We start from the raw sequence: 18,425 nt of genomic DNA on the forward strand, positions 1-18,425 counted from the left end.
GATGAGTTTAAGTAGGATTGATATTTATTTTCTTGTGTCACATGCATGCAATAAGAGTGATTAAACATATCAATGCTACAAATAATACACTACGATGGGCTGACGTGTGGGTCCCGTTAGTCATGCATGCGGTACGTCCACAAGCTAAGTGGGTTCCGGGTTTCCCACATGCGGCACCCTACTTTTTACAAGGGTTCTGTGACTTTTGCACCTTCACAGACTACCTAAGCAGTTTTTTTGTTAACTTTTTTGCAGGTGTCCTCAGCATCCTTCATCTCCCACGTGCGGCACCCCCTTTTTTTTTTTACCGTCCCCCATCTCCCAAATGCGGTACCCTTTTTTTCACCATCCCGCAACTCCCACACGCGGGTATACGTTTTTCATAAAAAAAAAAAATTTGACCATACGGGTACAATAAAAACAGTTGGGATAGATAAGGTTTTGGCAAAAAAAATTCCCTATTCAGTCCCGTATAGTTCGGTTCGGTCACGGTATCTTCCGGTTTGATCCTGGGACGGATGATGCATGCGACTAACATTATATTTTCCTTTCACGGAAAATTGTTTGTCCTTTTAACTACACGTTTTTTGCCGCCATCACCTTCACCGTCTTTGCTCCGGCAACTGACCACTCTGCGTATCCTATATCCAATCTTAATGTACAGCTTAAAAACATGACGTCATCATCACCTTCACCCTCAACATCAAATCCCAAAACCCTAACCCTAGATTCCACAACTCTATTTCAAAAATTAATTCCTCAATCTCCAAATTCGTTATCTCTTCCTCAAATTCCGACCGATTTCCCACTCTCTAAACTCATCCCCAAAACTAGATTCATCGTTGACGGATTCCGATTCTCCGGCGACTACTCGGTTTCCTACTTCCTCTCTCATTTCCACTCCGATCACTACACCGGACTTAATTCCACCTGGTCTAAAGGTATCATTTACTGTTCATCAGTTACTGCACGTCTTCTAGTTCAAGTACTAAAAGTTTCTAAATCATTCGTTGTGTCATTGCCGTTATCTGAATCGTTTTCGGTTGACGGTTGCGAAGTTACCTTGATTGATGCTAATCATTGTCCCGGTGCCGTACAGTTTTTGTTCAAAATTTTGAATTCGGACGGGACTTGTGACAGGTATGTGCATACAGGTGACTTTAGGTATTGTAGTTTGATGAAATCGGAAACTGTTTTGAATGAATTCATTGGTGCTGATGCTATTTATTTGGATACTACTTACTGTAATCCGAAATATGTGTTTCCTTTACAAGAAGAGTCTATTGATTATGTTGTTGATGTGATTAATAAGTATAGCATTGAGAATGAGGGTGGTACGAATCGAAGGACAGTTTTGTTTCTTGTTGCTACTTATGTTATCGGGAAAGAGAAGATTTTGGTTGAGATTTCGCGTAGGTGTAATAGGAAGGTACACGTTGATGATAGAAAATTTAGTATTCTGCGTACTGTTGGGTTTGGGGACGATGAGGTGTTCACTAATGAAGAGAGTAAAAGTGATGTTCATGTTATCGGGTGGAATCTTTTAGGTGAGACGTGGCCGTATTTTCGACCTAATTTTGTGAAGATGAAGGAGATTATGGAGGCTAAAGGGTATTCTAAGGTGGTGGGATTTGTTCCAACTGGTTGGACATATGAAGTAAAACGTAACAAGTTTGCTGTGAGGACAAAGGACGAATTTGAGATTCACTTAGTACCTTATAGTGAACACTCGAATTATGAAGAACTTAGAGAGTATGTAAAGTTCTTAAGACCAAAACGTGTTATCCCGACTGTAGGTGTGGATGTTGAGAATCTTGATGGGAAACATGTTAACAAAATGCTCAAGCATTTTGCTGGGTTGGTTGATGAAATGGCCAACAAACAGGACTTTTTAATGGGCTTTCATCGTGTATCTGGGGATTCACGCAAACTAAAGGAAAAAGTCAAGGATCCAGAAAAATCTACGGCCCAAAATGATACATCTCATCCATATCATGATCATAAAGACGGGAAGCATGGTTCACAGGATTTGGAGGTTGTGACTGATACGGAAATGGAAGAATTTGTACATGAACTTCGTGACTGCTTGCCTTCGTGGGTCACTAGAGATCAGATGATAGATCTTATTACTAAATCGGGAAAGAATGTTGTTGAAGCAGCTTCTATTTTCTATGAACATGAAACTGAATATCACGAGCAGATCGTTATTAGTACAACTGTTTCTACATCTCAAGAAAGCTCAGTTGAAATTCTTAAGGTCACTACCTCTTTATTTGATAAAAGCTTTCCTAAAGGCTTTACTTCACCATCAAGTCCCATTACAACTTTTAAAAATGATAAGGAAAGTCCTTCAAGTAAACGAAAAAAATCATCTAGCAACAAACAGTTAAGCAAAAGCACCGTTTCACCTAGCCAAAAGCGGAAGACCAATGATGGTAAATCGAGCAAGAAGCAAAAAATAATCTCGCTAGTTGAACCTGGTGGACCAAAGCAGTGTACGATAACTAAGTTCTTCAATAAGCTTTCACCTATGGTTTCTCAAGATTCAATTGCAGGAGAACCCCATAATGATGACACGTTGTTTGGAAGTAGTGGAACCAGGCATTACCAAGATGAAGTAGATAAGTTTATACAAATCGTAAATGGAAATGAGTCATTGCGTGGTTATGCTACAAATATCTTAGAAGAGGCAAAAGGAGATATTAACAAGGCTCTCGACCTGTATTACACCAACTCCAAAGATAAAGCTTTGTCATTTGATCAAGATGCTGAAGTGTCCGACAGAGATAACTGTAATAACTTGCTGCCAAAGCAACCAATGCAGTCTTTGTCTTCTCAACCACCAGCTGAAAATGTTGCTTCGGATCTTGTATCACTACCACCAGACAAGTATTCTCCTCTAGACCATGGTTGGTCTTAGTTTTTGTTTTCATTGTTGTTCATTTTTTTTTTTTTTTTTTTTTTTTTTGAATTTTATGTTAATATCTACATATACTCCCATAGTTTACTGGAAATTCTTGTAAAGGGTTTGTCCCTGTAGGTCCAGCAACAAGTTAATTATCAATGAAACGAATTAGATTAAGACAATGTTTAGTCAATGCAGTTGAGCTAATAACTTTTATGGAGTACTAAGAATTGAATGGTGCAGCCTGCTGGACAGATGATAAGCCTGCTCCTTATCTACATCTTGCCAGGACATTCAGCTTGCTAGAGGATGAAAAAGGAAAGATTAAAGCTACATCTATGCTCTGCAATATGTTTAGGAGGTTTGTTACTGTACAAGGCATGGATTTTTTGGTTTCACTCTTGAATTCCATTATCAATCTCGTCACTAAGTTAACAGTTTGCTCAACAGATGATGTAGTTATATGATATTTTCTCTGTTCCTAATGTTCCATGTTAAGCAGCTTGTTGATTTTGTCACCAGAGGATGTACTGCCAGCTGTGTACTTGTGTACAAATAAAATTGCACCTGACCATGAAAACACGGTTAGTACTGATGCGTATTTGTGATCCTAAATTTATTTAAACCCATTCTATGTAATGGAAGAGCTTTATGTTGTCATGCATTTATAATCAAATACTTGATGTTCTGATATTTCCTGGTTGGGTGGAAATAAGTTCTTAGAGTCCAAACTCATTATGTTCTTCTTTAGCCAATGAATTTCCCATTAAGGCCACGGGTTAACAGTATCATTTCCTGGACTCTATTATATGTCACTGGATGATGTGAATACTCATGTGATAAGGGTGTGATAAAACTGGGTTCAATCGTTTGTTAAATGTTCATGAATACCTATAATATATTGTTTTGTGTGTGATTATGATACAGGAACTAAACATTGGGGGAAGTGTTGTCACAGCAGCATTGGAAGAGGCTTGCGGGACTAGCAGATCAAAGATTCGGGATTTGTATAACAGCTTAGGTGATCTTGGTATGTTATTATGACTGTACAACCTCAAACTTTCATCTTGTGCATATAGTTTTCAAGCTAAATAATCTATGTGAACAAGGTGATGTTGCTCAACTCTGTCGTCAGAATCAAAAACTACTTGCACCCCCAGCTCCGCTCTCAATCCGAGGTGTTTTCTCAGTGCTTCGGGAGATAAGGTATGCAATTTGTACATATTTGTACTCAGAGTTGTTGAATATGTTGATATCTGAAATATGTTATGGCTATGCATTAACTCTTATGCAGTGTGTGCTTTTAAGTTCCTCCCATTATATTGAATTTTGACTTTTTAATGACTTCAAATAGAAGCCATCTTAGGTTTAATGGTTTGAGTGTTTAACATCCATTATATTTTCTGCATGTCTTAATCTAGTACACCAACTTTTGTAATACGTAGCTCGTGGTGATTTTAATATATGATCAAGCTTTAGTTTAATTTCTTTTCCTTTTACCTTTAGGTCTTGCGCTTGGCATTTGTTATATTGGTGGAATTTTTTTGCTACAGTTGAGCACTATAGGAATCGAAAATAAATAAAGAGAAGATGTTACATTTTAATTTCTCAGACATAATACTGTAATATACCCCCACTGTCTAATGATGTATATGTTTTTTTATTGAAGCATCCATTTAATCATATATATTAAATATTAATATAGAATCCATCAGTGTACAAACAGGTGGTGGAAGTACCTTGAGAAAGAGAAACCTTATTGTTAATCTATTAAGATCTTGTAGGGAGATGGAGATCAAGTTCATAGTCAGAACGCTGGTAAGTATTCAGCTGAATATTTGCATGATCAACATTTTGTATCCCATACCTTTAAACTTTTGGTTGTCAAGGTTGTGTTGGATATTACATTCAGTTTCTTGGTAATTTGTAGGTTAGAAATTTAAGAATTGGGGCCATGATGAGAACTGTTCTGCCTGCTTTAGCTCATGCCATCGTGATGAACTCTAGCCATGGAACAACCATGGAAACCTTAAAAGAAGAGCTTCAGGTTTGTTCTTATAGATGATATCAGCTAGAAATATCTTTTATCTCCATCAGGTCAAATGGGGGAAATAAAAGAAAATTAGCTAAAAGGAAAACGTGTTAAGCAGGTAATTTTAAGTTCTACTAATAGTCCTTTTTTATTCTTTTTTCTTATCAGGGACTTTCTGTAGCAATTATTGAAGCATATAACGTGCTCCCAAATTTGGTAATTTTTTTGCACTAGATTTCACTTTATGTCTATTTTTTGTTGATATGATTGGTATGTTTTGTGCTGGAATGCAATAAATCATTCTTTTATCAGAAACAAACTAGCTTACAGATGATTACTAAAGTTTTCACTGTACAACTTTTCAGTTATGATTTATTCACTACTTATTTCTTCAGGATCTGCTAATTCCTTCCATTATGGACAAAGGGATGAAGTTTTCATCAGCTACATTGTCAATGGTTCCTGGCATACCGATTAAGCCAATGCTGGCTAAGTACACACTCTACTGAAATTACTCTTATTATAGGGAAACTGTTGGTGCTTACCAATAATTATGCCTGGCAATTGAGACCCATACTCTCAAATTTGGGTCAATTGGGTCATGAGAAAATTAGGCCCGACAAAGTGAACAACAACAACAACAACAAAACCCAATACCACATGAGTGGTGTATGGGGGAGGTGATATGTTGACAATCCTTCCCCTATCCGAGGATAAAGACAAGTCATTTCTCCACCTAGAGTGTAACACTCTCAAGAGTGTAGAGAAAGTCATCCCTCTCTTTATTCGACGGATAAAGAGATTGCTTCCGAGAGGACCTCCGGCCTTTAAGTAGGAAAAAGTTTTTTTTTTTTTTTTTTCTAAAAAAACATAAAGAAACTAAAATAAAAAATAATTATAGACGCCATGAAAATGGTAGAATCAAATTTCCATGGGTTTTAAATCATGCCTCAAATTTAATTTAGGCTCTAAAAGTCAAGTCAAGTCGCCGACAAATCAACGATTGATGTCGACTCAATAGAGCCGTTCCCGACAAAGTGAACGAAAACTTAAAAAAAGTTTCAATGGGTTTCCCTCCAATAGGTTGGGTCCTATACAAAATATAAAGAAACGGGTGTAATGGGTGTAATGGGTATCAAATCCTAAAGCTCAATAAATAGAGACACAGTTCTAATGGGTCTTGTGAATGGGTCGATCATAACAAGTTTCATCCGTCAATATTTATTAAAGCATTCATGGTTATATCATTTATTATGTACATTATGTTCTTATGAATAAAATATATATAAATAATAATAAATAATAACTAAAATAATATAATAAATGTTAAAAATCGAATGTTACCCATTTGACCCGTTTGATCCATGACCTCTTCCGACCCATTACCCAACCCGACCCAACCTGACCCATTTGGACTTGTTTGACCCATGACCCAATATTAACCCAAACCCATTTTGACCGTTACCCAAACCGACCCAACATGACCCGTTTGCCAGGTATACCAATAATAATAATTACTCTTATTATTGGGTTAATTCCTACCATTATGGACAAAGGGATGAAGTTTACTTATATGATTCTTTCAATACTCCTTTTACAGAATTACTAACGGAATCCCTGAAGTGCTTAAGGTTTTCCAAGGAAAAGCATTTACTTGCGAATATAAGTAAGTCTTTCCGTTTATTTGAATTCGATAATTTAAATTGATATGCCTAGAATTAATTTATCATGTATTGACTGTATTATGCTAGAAGCTTTGATAAGCTTTTACATTGTCATGTATAGATATGATGGTCAGCGTGCTCAAATTCACAAATTAGCTGATGGATCTATACGCGTGTTTTCACGAAATGGTGACGAAACAACATCTAGGTTTCCTGATGTTACCAGAATAATATCTGAGCTTTCTAATCTTGATCATACTTTCATAATTGATGCTGAGGTATGTCTTTATACCAAACTTCTTCTTAGTTGCTTTGTTGTACTACATATGTACTATGTAGTTGACTTTTGTCAAAATCTCTGTGCTATAAGGTGGTTGCTGTTGATAGAAAAAATGGTCCTAAGCTTCTTTCATTTCAAGAACTATCTTCACGTGATAGAGGAGGCAAAAATTCGGCAATTGCAGTTGATAACATTAAGGTCTGCCTGATTTTTTGAGTATCAAGGTCTTTATGTAGTACTGATATAAAGATTTCACCTTTTTGAAAAAATTATGTGGTTTTTCTTAACATGTTTATTATTATTATTATTATTATCTGTAGGTTGATATATGTGTCTTCGTATTTGATGTCATGTTTGCCAATGGAGAACAGTAATCATCTTGACCCTACACTTACATAATTTTGAATTTATGCATTTACTATTTTCTGCACTAATGATAACATAAGCTTAATATTGCATACTCTTAATACAACAAATTTTTTATAATCCTTAGTTAACCATGTGTCACAGGCTGTTGAGTTTACCTCTGCGTCAAAGAAGAAAATGTAAGATTTACTCATTTATATCTATAGTTCTGGATGTTCTTTTTTTGTTGTTGCTAAATTGGGTTTATAATCATAGATCTGAAAGATTTGTTTGGTAATGAGAAGATCGGTTATTTTGAGTATTCACGGGAGATAACAGTAAGTACATTGCTTTTATGGTCTAACTGACGATACTGGTCGTGGATTTTGTTTTTATGTTTTTCAAATTTATCATGTTGTTGTAGGTGGAAATGGATGATGCTTACGTGACAAATGAAGCCACAGTTACTAAGATGAACCAGTTTTTTGATGATGCTTTCCATTCATCGTGTGAAGGAATCATGGTTAAATCTCTTGATGTTGAAGCTGGTTATCTCCCATCAAAGCGTTCAAGTTCTTGGTTAAAGGTTCATTGTAATTAAATTGTGTTACATAACTCTAATTAAATAATCAAATCTTGAATGCTCAGTAGGTATATATATATACCATTTGCAGGTTAAACGAGATTATGTAGAAGGCTTAAATGATTCCCTGGATTTGGTTCCCATTGGTGCTTGGTATGGGAATGGACGCAAGGCTGGATGGTAAGGACTCACATGACCATTACCAACCATACTAAATGTGGAGGGTGTAGAATTACCCAACTACCCCTCTGAACATTAACTTCACAGTTATGTCCACAGGGGTATTTTGGTCATTTTTCCATTTTTCTTTCAACTATAAGTGCTATTTTTTTTTTGAACATTTAACTATAAGTGCTATTACTGTTATTTATTATCATTATCAATCTTGCTTCTTAATTATTGGTCCAACAGTCAACTATATATGAAACTGATGAAACGTTTGTGATTGGCCTGCTATCATTTGTCCGAAAAGGTTCCTGTTGTCTTTGTTTTTGTAAATGTTTATAATGTTGTTATGCTGTATTGGCATTGTGTTAATTAGGTACAGTCCATTTCTGATGGCGTGCTACGACCCTGACACAGAAGAATATCAGAGTGTTTGCCGTGTAATGTCTGGATTCTCTGATGCATTCTATATAGAGGTCCGCCATTTTTTCTATATCTTTTTACGTGTATCAACTTATCTTAATACGATTGAAAAAGCATAGGGCACATGCACACATACATAGATATACTGGAAAATAGTCAGCCATCAAGTTGGATAAATGGTTGCAAATGGCATTAGGTAAAAAGAATAATTTTAAAGCACAGGCTGAGCTGGGTCCCCACCCCAAAAATAGTAGTATCTCTTCTCTATTTAAGTACTAATATATATCAACTTAAGATAGCTGCAATTGAAACTTGCAGATGAAAGAGTTCTTTGTAGACAACAAGATACTACCTAAAAATGAGAGACCACCCTACTATCAAACTGGTGAAGAGCCCGATATGTGGTTTACTCCCGAACTCGTCTGGGAAATACGAGGAGCCGATTTCACTGTATCGCCAGTTCATCATGCTGCTATCGGTTTAGTACACCCTTCACGTGGCATTTCAGTTAGATTCCCAAGATTCATTCGATCCCGCTCAGATAAAAACCCAAGTGATAGCAGTACAGCCATGGATATAGCTGAAATGTTTCATCTGCAAACTCGAAAAATGGAAGTTCCGGGTGCTAACTGATATGTTTTTGTCCATGGTTAATATTTTGTTTTGTTGACTTTTACTTGTAAAATATAAACACGTTTCTTTGCCAGCAGGACTACCCGTGTTTAACCGGCCATCTTCATGATGACAAATTTTGTATAGAAGTCAAGTTAGAAGTACCAAGTCACCAAATATACTTTAAGCTATGTATTATACCCTTGGTGCTGGTTGTCCTATCTCATGTGCCTTTGTGCTGAAAAATTTTGAGCTTAGTTACTTGCTAACATTTCAATTACAGTAAGTTACAAGTATGATATTATCATTCACATGCAAGGTTGTAAAACTCACTAGGCCGATGGTAGTGACATGGCAGGGACTAATCGGCTTAGTTACTTGTATTACTTTATAGTACTTCAATTATCATCTCATTACAAAATTACATTTTCTTTAAAGCAGAAGATTGTTGTATTAACGTGGAACAAGCGTTGAGGTCACCGTACTTCGATACGGGTTTTTTTTGGAACTGCCAAAATTTTATTAAAAGAACGAGCTATCCTAGCAAGAAGCTAGAATAGACCCGCAACCACATTACAACGGCTTTAAACGCCAATCATTCCAATTTATATTCTTTTTACCTCTACTTCTATACCAATTAAAAGAAAAAAGATGAATACAATCAAATAGAGTACAACGTTTCATCGGGGGTTGCTCGAACAGTTGACTATTTCCGAATCTCCATATATGCCAAACCATAGAAGCGATAACAGTCTGGTCTTCGTGTCTTCCGACTCTCTCCAATCTTCCAACCAAACAATCCAATCCGTCAATTCTGTAAATCGAGGTAATACCATGTCGACCCATATCCTCACTTTTCTCCACAACTCAGCAGCTACGACGCACTCGAACATGATATGGTGAATCGATTCAATGACGTGATTACACGAAACGCAGCTAATAGACTCGATCTCTAAGCCACGTCGTGACAAGTTCTGATGAGTCGGCAACCTGTCTAGTGCTAGCCTCCAAATAAAAATGTTAATTTTTCGTGGTATTTGCGAACACCACATGGTGTAAATAAGAGCCGAAGGTAAAACATGATCATCGATAAACGAACGGGTTTTACTAACAGAATATCCCGTATCATTTGTTAACGACCATGACCACCGATAGTTGCCTTCACCAAGGGACACCTGATCTAATTTAGAACACAAGTCGAGAAGCAATGCCTCATTCCGGGCACCAATGCTCGATCTATTCCATTCCCACACCCAACCTCCGTTAACAAGTTTCCGAGCAATCGTACAATCTTGGTCTATATCTAGCCGAAAAAGTCTCGCGAACTTGTCTTTCAACGCCCCATCACCCAACCAATTGTCTTTCCAAAATCGAGTGTTGGAACCGTTACCAAGTTTAACATGTAGGACGTTTGCTGGGACCGAACCTGCTGCCTTTGCTTTAATGAAAGTCGAAGCAATTATGGGCCAAATACCGTTACCCAACTTGCATGTGTCTAAACCCCCCGAATCACCATAAATTGCCTTTATAATTCTAGACCATAAGGCATTAGGAAAAGAGACAAATCGCCAGATCCATTTAAGAATGAGACTAATGTTAAATGATCTTAGGCTTCCAATATCGAGACCTCTATTTTCCCGAGAAGCTAAAGCTAACTCCCATCGGACCCAATGCATTTTCTTAGAGTCACTTATACCCCAAAAAAATTTAGCTCTCAACTTCTCTGATTCGTTAATAACTTGTTCGGGGCATTTGAATAATGACAAGTAATAAATCCCCAGACTACCCAAAACCGCTTTCACCAAAGTCAAACGCCCCCTATCGAAATGAGATTCGCTTTCCACCCCGATAACTTTTTAGCAAACCGATTTTTCAATGAATCCCATGAGCCGATCCTTTTCATGTTAGCACCCATAGGTAATCCTGATTGTTAAATTATTGTTTACAGACTTGTCATTAAGTTTATCGATTTATAATTTTATGAAAAGATCAAATTAATAATCAAATTAAAAAACAAAATAAAAACATATCACTCGATATACAAAGACTTAGAAATTTAAACATATGTATATAATGGTATAAGAAGGATATTCATTTGAGTCCAAGTTTTATCTTGGGTTTGAGGAAATTAATTTCAGCCCTTAGATTGATGCTCATCAATGGCTGAGATTAACTTGATCAAATATGTGTAATTTTGAGCGGAGGGGTAAATTCGTCATTTCAGCGCCAATATTTTGTACACACAACATTCATCTCTCGGTCATTCCTCACAGTTCATCTTTTCTCTCTCTCACTCTCACTCTCACTCTCACTCTCGACCGCTAGGGTTTTCTTCTTTATCGATCATCTAATCGCCATCTTCAATCAACATTCACCGATCTATAACTAATGGCTAAATCGAATGAATCTGCAATTTCTAAAGCTTCATCTGCTAAAAAACAAAGTTCTACAAGAAAAGCTCTGGCGAAACCTAAAGCTTCTGCTACAACAAAAGCTTCGGCTACAACAAAACCTCCTGCTAAAACACAGGCTAAAACTCACGATCCGGCTCAAAAGCTCCGACTCAACAAGCTCCGTCTCAAAAAGAAGCTCCGGCTCAAAAACAAGCTACGTCCAAAGCTCTAGGTAATATTACAATGTTTTATTTGGAAATCAATCAAGTGTTTGTTCTAGTTTCATTGTTTTCTTAATTTCATTGGCAATCAATCACATGCGATGTTTCTGTTTTAATGTACCTTTTAGGGTTTTTGTAATCAGTTTTTTCATTGTTTTAATGTTTTAATCACATGTGATTGGCAAAGCAGAATCACATGTGATTGGCAAAACAGAATCACCTATGATGTTTTTGTTTTAATGTTTACCAAATGCTATCACAAGTGATTGTTTTTTGTTATAATGTGCAATTTATGGTTTCTGTAATCAGATTGTAATGTTTTGTCATCAGAATGCAATTGTTAGGTTTTCAATCACATGTGATTTTTTTGTTTTAATGTACCTTTTAGGCCACTCTCTATCGTAACTAAACTATTCATCCTCTTAACCTTCCACATTAGCGCCACATCAACACCAATATCTTATAACTAACTCATAATTAAACACTCCCTATAATGGCTAAAACAATACTCCTCTTAATATACAACGTACAAGCAATAAAGCATCAAGTCTAACAATAAAAAGCCACTGGACCCACAATTCCTATAACTAAACTTAAAACTTCCGTTAAATTGATGGTGGATGCGGGTAACTAAAGCGGGTAACTAGCTCGTGCCTATGGTTAGTTACGGGTAATGACGGGTAATGAACGGGTAATGAGCGGATAATGAACTATAGGGAGTGGTCTTAGGATTTTTGTAATCAGTTTTTATTTGTTTTAATGTTTTAATCACATGTGATTGGCAAAGCAGAATCTCATGTGATTGGCAAAGCAGAATCACCTATGATGTTTTTGTTTTAATGTACCATTTAATCAGTTTTTCATTGTTTTAATGTTTACCAAATGCTATTACAAGTTATTGTTTTTTGTTTTAATGTGCAATTTATGGTTTCTGTAATCAGATTGTAATGTTTGTCATCAGAATGCAATTGTTAGGTTTTCAATCACATGTGATTGAAGCAATGTCATCACATGTGATTGTTCTTTGTTTTAATGTGCAATTTAGTGAAATTACTTCAAAGTCAAGTTAGATGTTAACATGCAGTTTTTCGTTGTTTTAATTTTTAATATTTTACATGTTTTACAGGTAAACAAACTCGCAAACACAAGGCTCCGGTTGATAAGGCTGATTCGAAGCGTAAAACTAAAGCAAAAGTTGTTGTTGTGAAGGAGTTACCTGCTCTGAGGCTTAGGACCACTCCTAAGCCGTTTGCTAATGTTATGGCTTCGCTTACTCTTGCTAAAAAGGAATGCGTTAGCAAGCTTGGGTTTCATTGTTTGTTAGATTTTAACATTGATCAACTCCCTGGTAATCTTGTCTACTTTTGCGTAGACAATCTTAATGAGCAAGCTATGGTGATTAGGACTTCTAAGGGTGATATCAAGGTTGACGCTGAAGCGGTCAAAGATGTTTTTGGCTTTGAAGATGTCGGGGTTGATTTAGATACCCTAGATGTTATTCCTTACAACGAATTTGTTAAAAGTTGGTATGATCAGTTTCCAACTGAACCGGGGCTTCGTGCATCGGCAATTGCTGAGAAGATTTTAAGTGCTACCGAAACCGATAGTATCTTCGAGATGAACTTCATAATGTTGTTTGCCAGCACAATGGTCTCGTGCGAAAGAAATGGCAAGGTTAGTCCGTTTGTCGTGACAAGGTTGGGTGATACTATCAATTTATCAACTGTCAATTGGTGTAAGTATTTGCTATCAAGTGTGCAAGGTAGCAAATCTGGTTAGAATAGATTAGATCCAAATTCTTTCTATAATGGTCCCGCTACTTTTCTTACCGTGAGTTTCCTGTTTATTATTCTTATGCTTTTTATATCTTTTTTTATTTTGATTTTTGTCAAGTTTGTTTATAACTATGACTTTTTCCTGTTTTTCTCTTAGCTGCTGTATCTTGACTGAACCAAGTTTGATCATCTTCCGGTTGTCCGTGGGCGTCCAGTTTTCAAGAATTGGAAAGGAGCTTGATAACTCCTAAATTATACAGTTTTTTAATAACATTTTGAGGAGTTATCTTAGTATTTTAGAGTCATTTTAACCCCAAAACACGCTAAAATGGGTAAAAATGGGAAAAAAGGTATTTCTAATGATTTTATCAAAGTTATGTATCAAACAGGATCAAAAACACATCAAATTGCAGAACGACTTAATGAAGCCGCCGGCATGGGCTCAAGGAAGCAGCCTGCTTTGGAGTCACATGTACATAATGTTCCAGAATCTTCGTAAAAGTGAAAGAAATTGTTGATCAAGAAAAAGGCAAAGGAAGCCGCCGGTTTGGTACTGAAGCCGCCGGCCTAGCTGACACGGTTTCTCAACTTGTTGATCAAGTTCAAGCAAAAATGGAAATAAAATCAAAAAGATTTGGCGAATCTACGAAGCCGCCAGGCTCTTCTGAAGCCGCCGGCTTGAGTATGACGGTTAAAAGGTTCTAGCTTGCGGATTAAGTTTAACACGCAAAAGGAGTCACCGACTCAAGTAAAGCCGTCGGCTTCTCAATGAAGCCGCTGGCTTGGCCACCGAACTTAAACTGTATAAATACAGGCCTCTGCTCTCAGTTTTCATATGTATTAGTTTTCAGAATTCAATAATTCTGGTTAGGTCATTTTTTAGGGTTTTTCTCAAAACCCTTAGGTTAGATTTAGTCTTTGTAATCAAGATTCAAGTTTTAATTCAAGTTATTTTACATCTACCTTCTTTTTAAGGTATGATTGTATCCTTATTTTATTGTTTTATTTATCTTATTTACTGTATTCTTTTCTGTTCGTCTTCTGCTATGAACTAAACGTTCATAGTAGTTACGTGGACAAAGGTTGAACTTCATCTGAGAATCAGATGAAGCCGCCGACCTCAACCCGAAGCCGCCGGCTTCATGGGAAGGAAGCCGCCGGCTTCAGTGCTTCATCCGTACAGTTTCTGGTTCTTTTCCAGATCTGTATGGTCGAGTTTCTATGATGATATTTGAACTATTTTGAATCTGTTATGCTTTAATACACTTGTTTGCCATGCTTAATGATTAAATAACATGATTTTAGGGTTGATTAGTACTTGATCCGATGATCTATTATTCGATTCATGCTACTTGTTTAGATCTAGTCCATCAAACTTGTTAAATTGAATTGCATGCAACTAGGTTAAACAGCATAATAGTGATTAACTTGTTTAATTGGAATTACACTTATATAATATAGTTTGATATTGTTAGGCTTAATCGAGGATCCTTTGTTTGGATGTGTTTAATTAATGATTACATGAAAACTAAGTAGTAATTGACTTTCAGCTAGTAACTTGAGTTGATCTGCTTAATGTTTAATAGCTTATATAATTTGTCAGTCTATTTGCATGTTGATCCACATCATAAGGTTGATATGTATCATGTAATTGAATTGAATGCTAAGAATTGAGATATTAGTCATGCACATCATAGTAAGATATCTTTCTAATACAAGGTAATACTCATATTCAAACTTTGATTCAATTTCTATAACTATAACAATCTTATTTCGAGTGGAAATCTTACTTGAACTTGTTTTCGTGTCATGATTCTGCTTCAAGAACTTTCAAGCCATCCAAGGATCCTTTGAAGCTAGATCTATTTTTCTAATTTCCAGTAAGTTTATCCACAAAAACTGAGATAGCAATTATGTTCATAACATCATTCGATTCATATATATAAAACTACCTTATTCGAAGGTTTAAACTTGAAATTACTAGAACATAGTTTAGTTAATTCTAAACTTGTTCGCAAACAAAAGTTAATCCTTCTAACTTGACTTTTAAAATCAACTAAACACATATTCTATATCTATATGATATGCTAACTTAATGATTTTGAACCTTGAAAACACGAAAAACACCGTAAAACCGGACATACGCCGTCGTAGTAACACCGCGGGCTGTTTTGGGTTTGATAATTAAAAACTATGATAAACTTTGATTTAAAAGTTATTCTTTTGGGAAAATAATTTTTCTTATGAACATGAAACTATATCCAAAAATCATGGTTAAACTCAAAATGGAAGTATGTTTTTTCAAAATGGTTATCAAGACGTCGTTCTTTCGACTGAAATGACTACCTCTTACAAAAATGACTTGTAAATTATATTTTCGACTATAAACCTATACTTTTTCTGTTTAGATTCATAAAATAGAGTTCAATATGAAACCATAACAATTTGATTCACTCAAAACGGATTTAAAACGAAGAAGTTATAGGTAAAACAAGATTGGATATTTTTTTGATTGTTGTAGCTACGGGAAATATTGTAACAAATCTATATTAATCATATCCTAGCTAAATTATATTGTATTATACATATATTCTAATATATTATGTAATCTTGGGATACCATAGATGAAATGTCCCGTTCTTATTGATTAAAAACGTTCCATATTAATTGATTTCGTTGCGAGGTTTTGACCTCTATATGAGACGTTTTTCAAAGACTGCATTCATTTTAAAATAAACCATAACCTTTATTTCATCAATAAAGGTTTAAAAGCTTTACGTAGATTATCAAATAATGATAATCTAAAATATTCTGTTTACACACGACTATTACATAATGGTTTACAATACAAATATGTTACAACGAAATAAGTTTCTTGAATGCAGTTTTTACACAATATCATACAAGCATGGACTCCAAATCTCGTCCTTATTTAAGTATGCGACAGCGGAAGCTCTTAATAATCACCTGAGAATAAACATGCTTAAAACGTCAACAAAAAAATGTTGGTGAGTTATAGGTTTAACCTATATATATCAAATCGTAACAATAGACCACAAGATTTCATATTTCAATATACATCCCATACATAGAGATAAAAATCATTCATATGGTGAACACCTGGTAACCGACATTAACAAGATGCATATATAAGAATATCCCCATCATTCCGGGACACCCTTCGGATATGATATAAATTTCGAAGTACTAAAGCATCCGGTACTTTGGATGGGGTTTGTTAGGCCCAATAGATCTATCTTTAGGATTCGCGTCAATTAGGGTGTCTGTTCCCTAATTCTTAGATTACCAGACTTAATAAAAAGGGGCATATTCGATTTCGATAATTCAACCATAGAATGTAGTTTCACGTACTTGTGTCTATTTTGTAAATCATTTATAAAACCTGCATGTATTCTCATCCCAAAAATATTAGATTTTAAAAGTGGGACTATAACTCACTTTCACAGATTTTTACTTCGTCGGGAAGTAAGACTTGGCCACTGGTCGATTCACGAACCTATAACAAATATGTACATATATATCAAAGTATGTTCAAAATATATTTACAACACTTTTAATACATTTTGATGTTTTAAGTTTATTAAGTCAGCTGTCCTCGTTAGTAACCTACAACTAGTTGTCCAACGTTAGATGTACAGAAAAAAATTGATATATATTATCTTGAATCAATCCACGACCCAGTGTATACACGTCTCAGGCTAGATCACAACTCAAAGTATATATATTTTTGAAATAAACCTCAACCCTGTATAGCTAACTCCCACATTACTGCATATAGAGTGTCTATGATTGTTCCAAATAATATATACACATGGGTCGATATGATATGTCAAAACATTTGCATACGTGTCTATGGTATCCCAAGATTACATAATATATTAAAATACATGTATAATACAATATAAGTTAGCTAGGATATGATTAATATAGATTTGTTACCAATTTTCACGTTGCTACAACAAGAAAAGTTATCCAATCTTGTTTTACCCATAACTTCTTCATTTTAAATCCGTTTTGAGTGAATCAAATTGCTATGGTTTCATATTGAACTTTATTTTATGAATCTAAACAGAAAAAGTATAGGTTTATCGTTGGAAATATAAGTTACAAGTCATTTTTGTAAAGGTAGTCATTTCAGTCGAAAGAACGACGTCTAGATGACCATTTTAGAAAACATACTTCCATTTTGAGTTTAACCATGATTTTTGGATATAGTTTCATGTTCATAAGAAAAATCATTTTTCCAGAATAACAACTTTTAAATCAAAGTTTATCATAGTTTTTAATTAACTAACCCAAAACAGCCCGCGGTGTTACTACGACGACGTATGTCCGGTTTTACAGTGTTCTTCGTGTTTCCAGGTTTTAAATCATTAAGTTAGCATATCATATAGATATAGAACATGTGTTTAGTTGATTTTAAAAGTCAAGTTAGAAGGATTAACTTTTGTTTGCGAACAAGTTTAGAATTAACTAAACTATGTTCTAGAAATTACAAGTTTAAACCTTCGAATAAGATAGCTTTATATGTATGAATCGAATGATGTTATGAACATCATTACTACCTCAAGTTTTCTGGATAAAGCTACTGGAAATGAGAAAAATGGATCTAGCTTCAAAGGATCCTTGGATGGCTTGAAAGTTCTTGAAGCAGAATCATGACACGAAAACAAGTTCAAGTAAGATTTCCACTCGAAATAAGATTGTTATAGTTATAGAAATTGAATTAAAGTTTGAATATGAGTATTACCTTGTATTATAAAGATATCTTACTGTAAATAAGAAAGATTTCTTGAGGTTGAATGATCACTTTACAAGATTGGAAGTAAGCTAGCAAACTTGGAAGTATTCTTGATTTTATGAAACTAGAACTTGTAGAATTTATGAAGAACACTTAGAACTTGAAGATAAAACTTGAGAGAGATCAATTAGATGAATAAAATTGAAGAATGAAAGTGTTTGTAGGTGTTTTTGGTCGTTGGTGTATGGATTAGATATAAAGGATA

General features: G+C 35.3%; 2 protein-coding genes across 7 annotated transcripts; one reads left to right on the forward strand and one right to left on the reverse strand.

Annotated features, from left to right (window-relative positions):
• The first annotated feature begins 481 nt into the window (after positions 1-481).
• On the forward strand, positions 482-9,401 carry LOC139868471 (DNA ligase 6). Of its 6 annotated transcripts, none has more exons than XM_071856801.1 (19): positions 482-2,909; positions 3,149-3,266; positions 3,408-3,489; positions 3,833-3,935; positions 4,015-4,111; positions 4,621-4,723; positions 4,836-4,952; positions 5,106-5,153; positions 5,333-5,430; positions 6,538-6,603; positions 6,723-6,879; positions 6,972-7,079; positions 7,202-7,251; positions 7,392-7,426; positions 7,503-7,564; positions 7,651-7,812; positions 7,901-7,989; positions 8,351-8,450; positions 8,716-9,401. In XM_071856801.1, the coding sequence occupies exons 1-19, from the start codon at positions 674-676 to the stop codon at positions 9,028-9,030; spliced, it is 4,146 nt and encodes a 1,381-aa protein (XP_071712902.1). In that variant the 5' UTR covers positions 482-673; the 3' UTR covers positions 9,031-9,401. The 6 variants fall into 6 exon arrangements, with proteins under 6 accessions (XP_071712902.1, XP_071712903.1, XP_071712904.1 ...); XM_071856802.1 differs by having other exon boundaries at positions 8,357-8,450; XM_071856803.1 differs by having other exon boundaries at positions 3,161-3,266.
• A 288-nt stretch (positions 9,402-9,689) lies between these two features.
• Positions 9,690-10,685, reverse strand: LOC139868406 (uncharacterized). The gene has a single exon (XM_071856739.1). The coding sequence runs from the start codon at positions 10,683-10,685 to the stop codon at positions 9,690-9,692; it is 996 nt and encodes a 331-aa protein (XP_071712840.1).
• Between the last annotated feature and the right edge of the window lie 7,740 nt (positions 10,686-18,425).

This window comes from Rutidosis leptorrhynchoides, chromosome 9 (genome assembly GCF_046630445.1).
Source record: "Rutidosis leptorrhynchoides isolate AG116_Rl617_1_P2 chromosome 9, CSIRO_AGI_Rlap_v1, whole genome shotgun sequence".
NCBI lineage: Eukaryota > Viridiplantae > Streptophyta > Magnoliopsida > Asterales > Asteraceae > Rutidosis > Rutidosis leptorrhynchoides.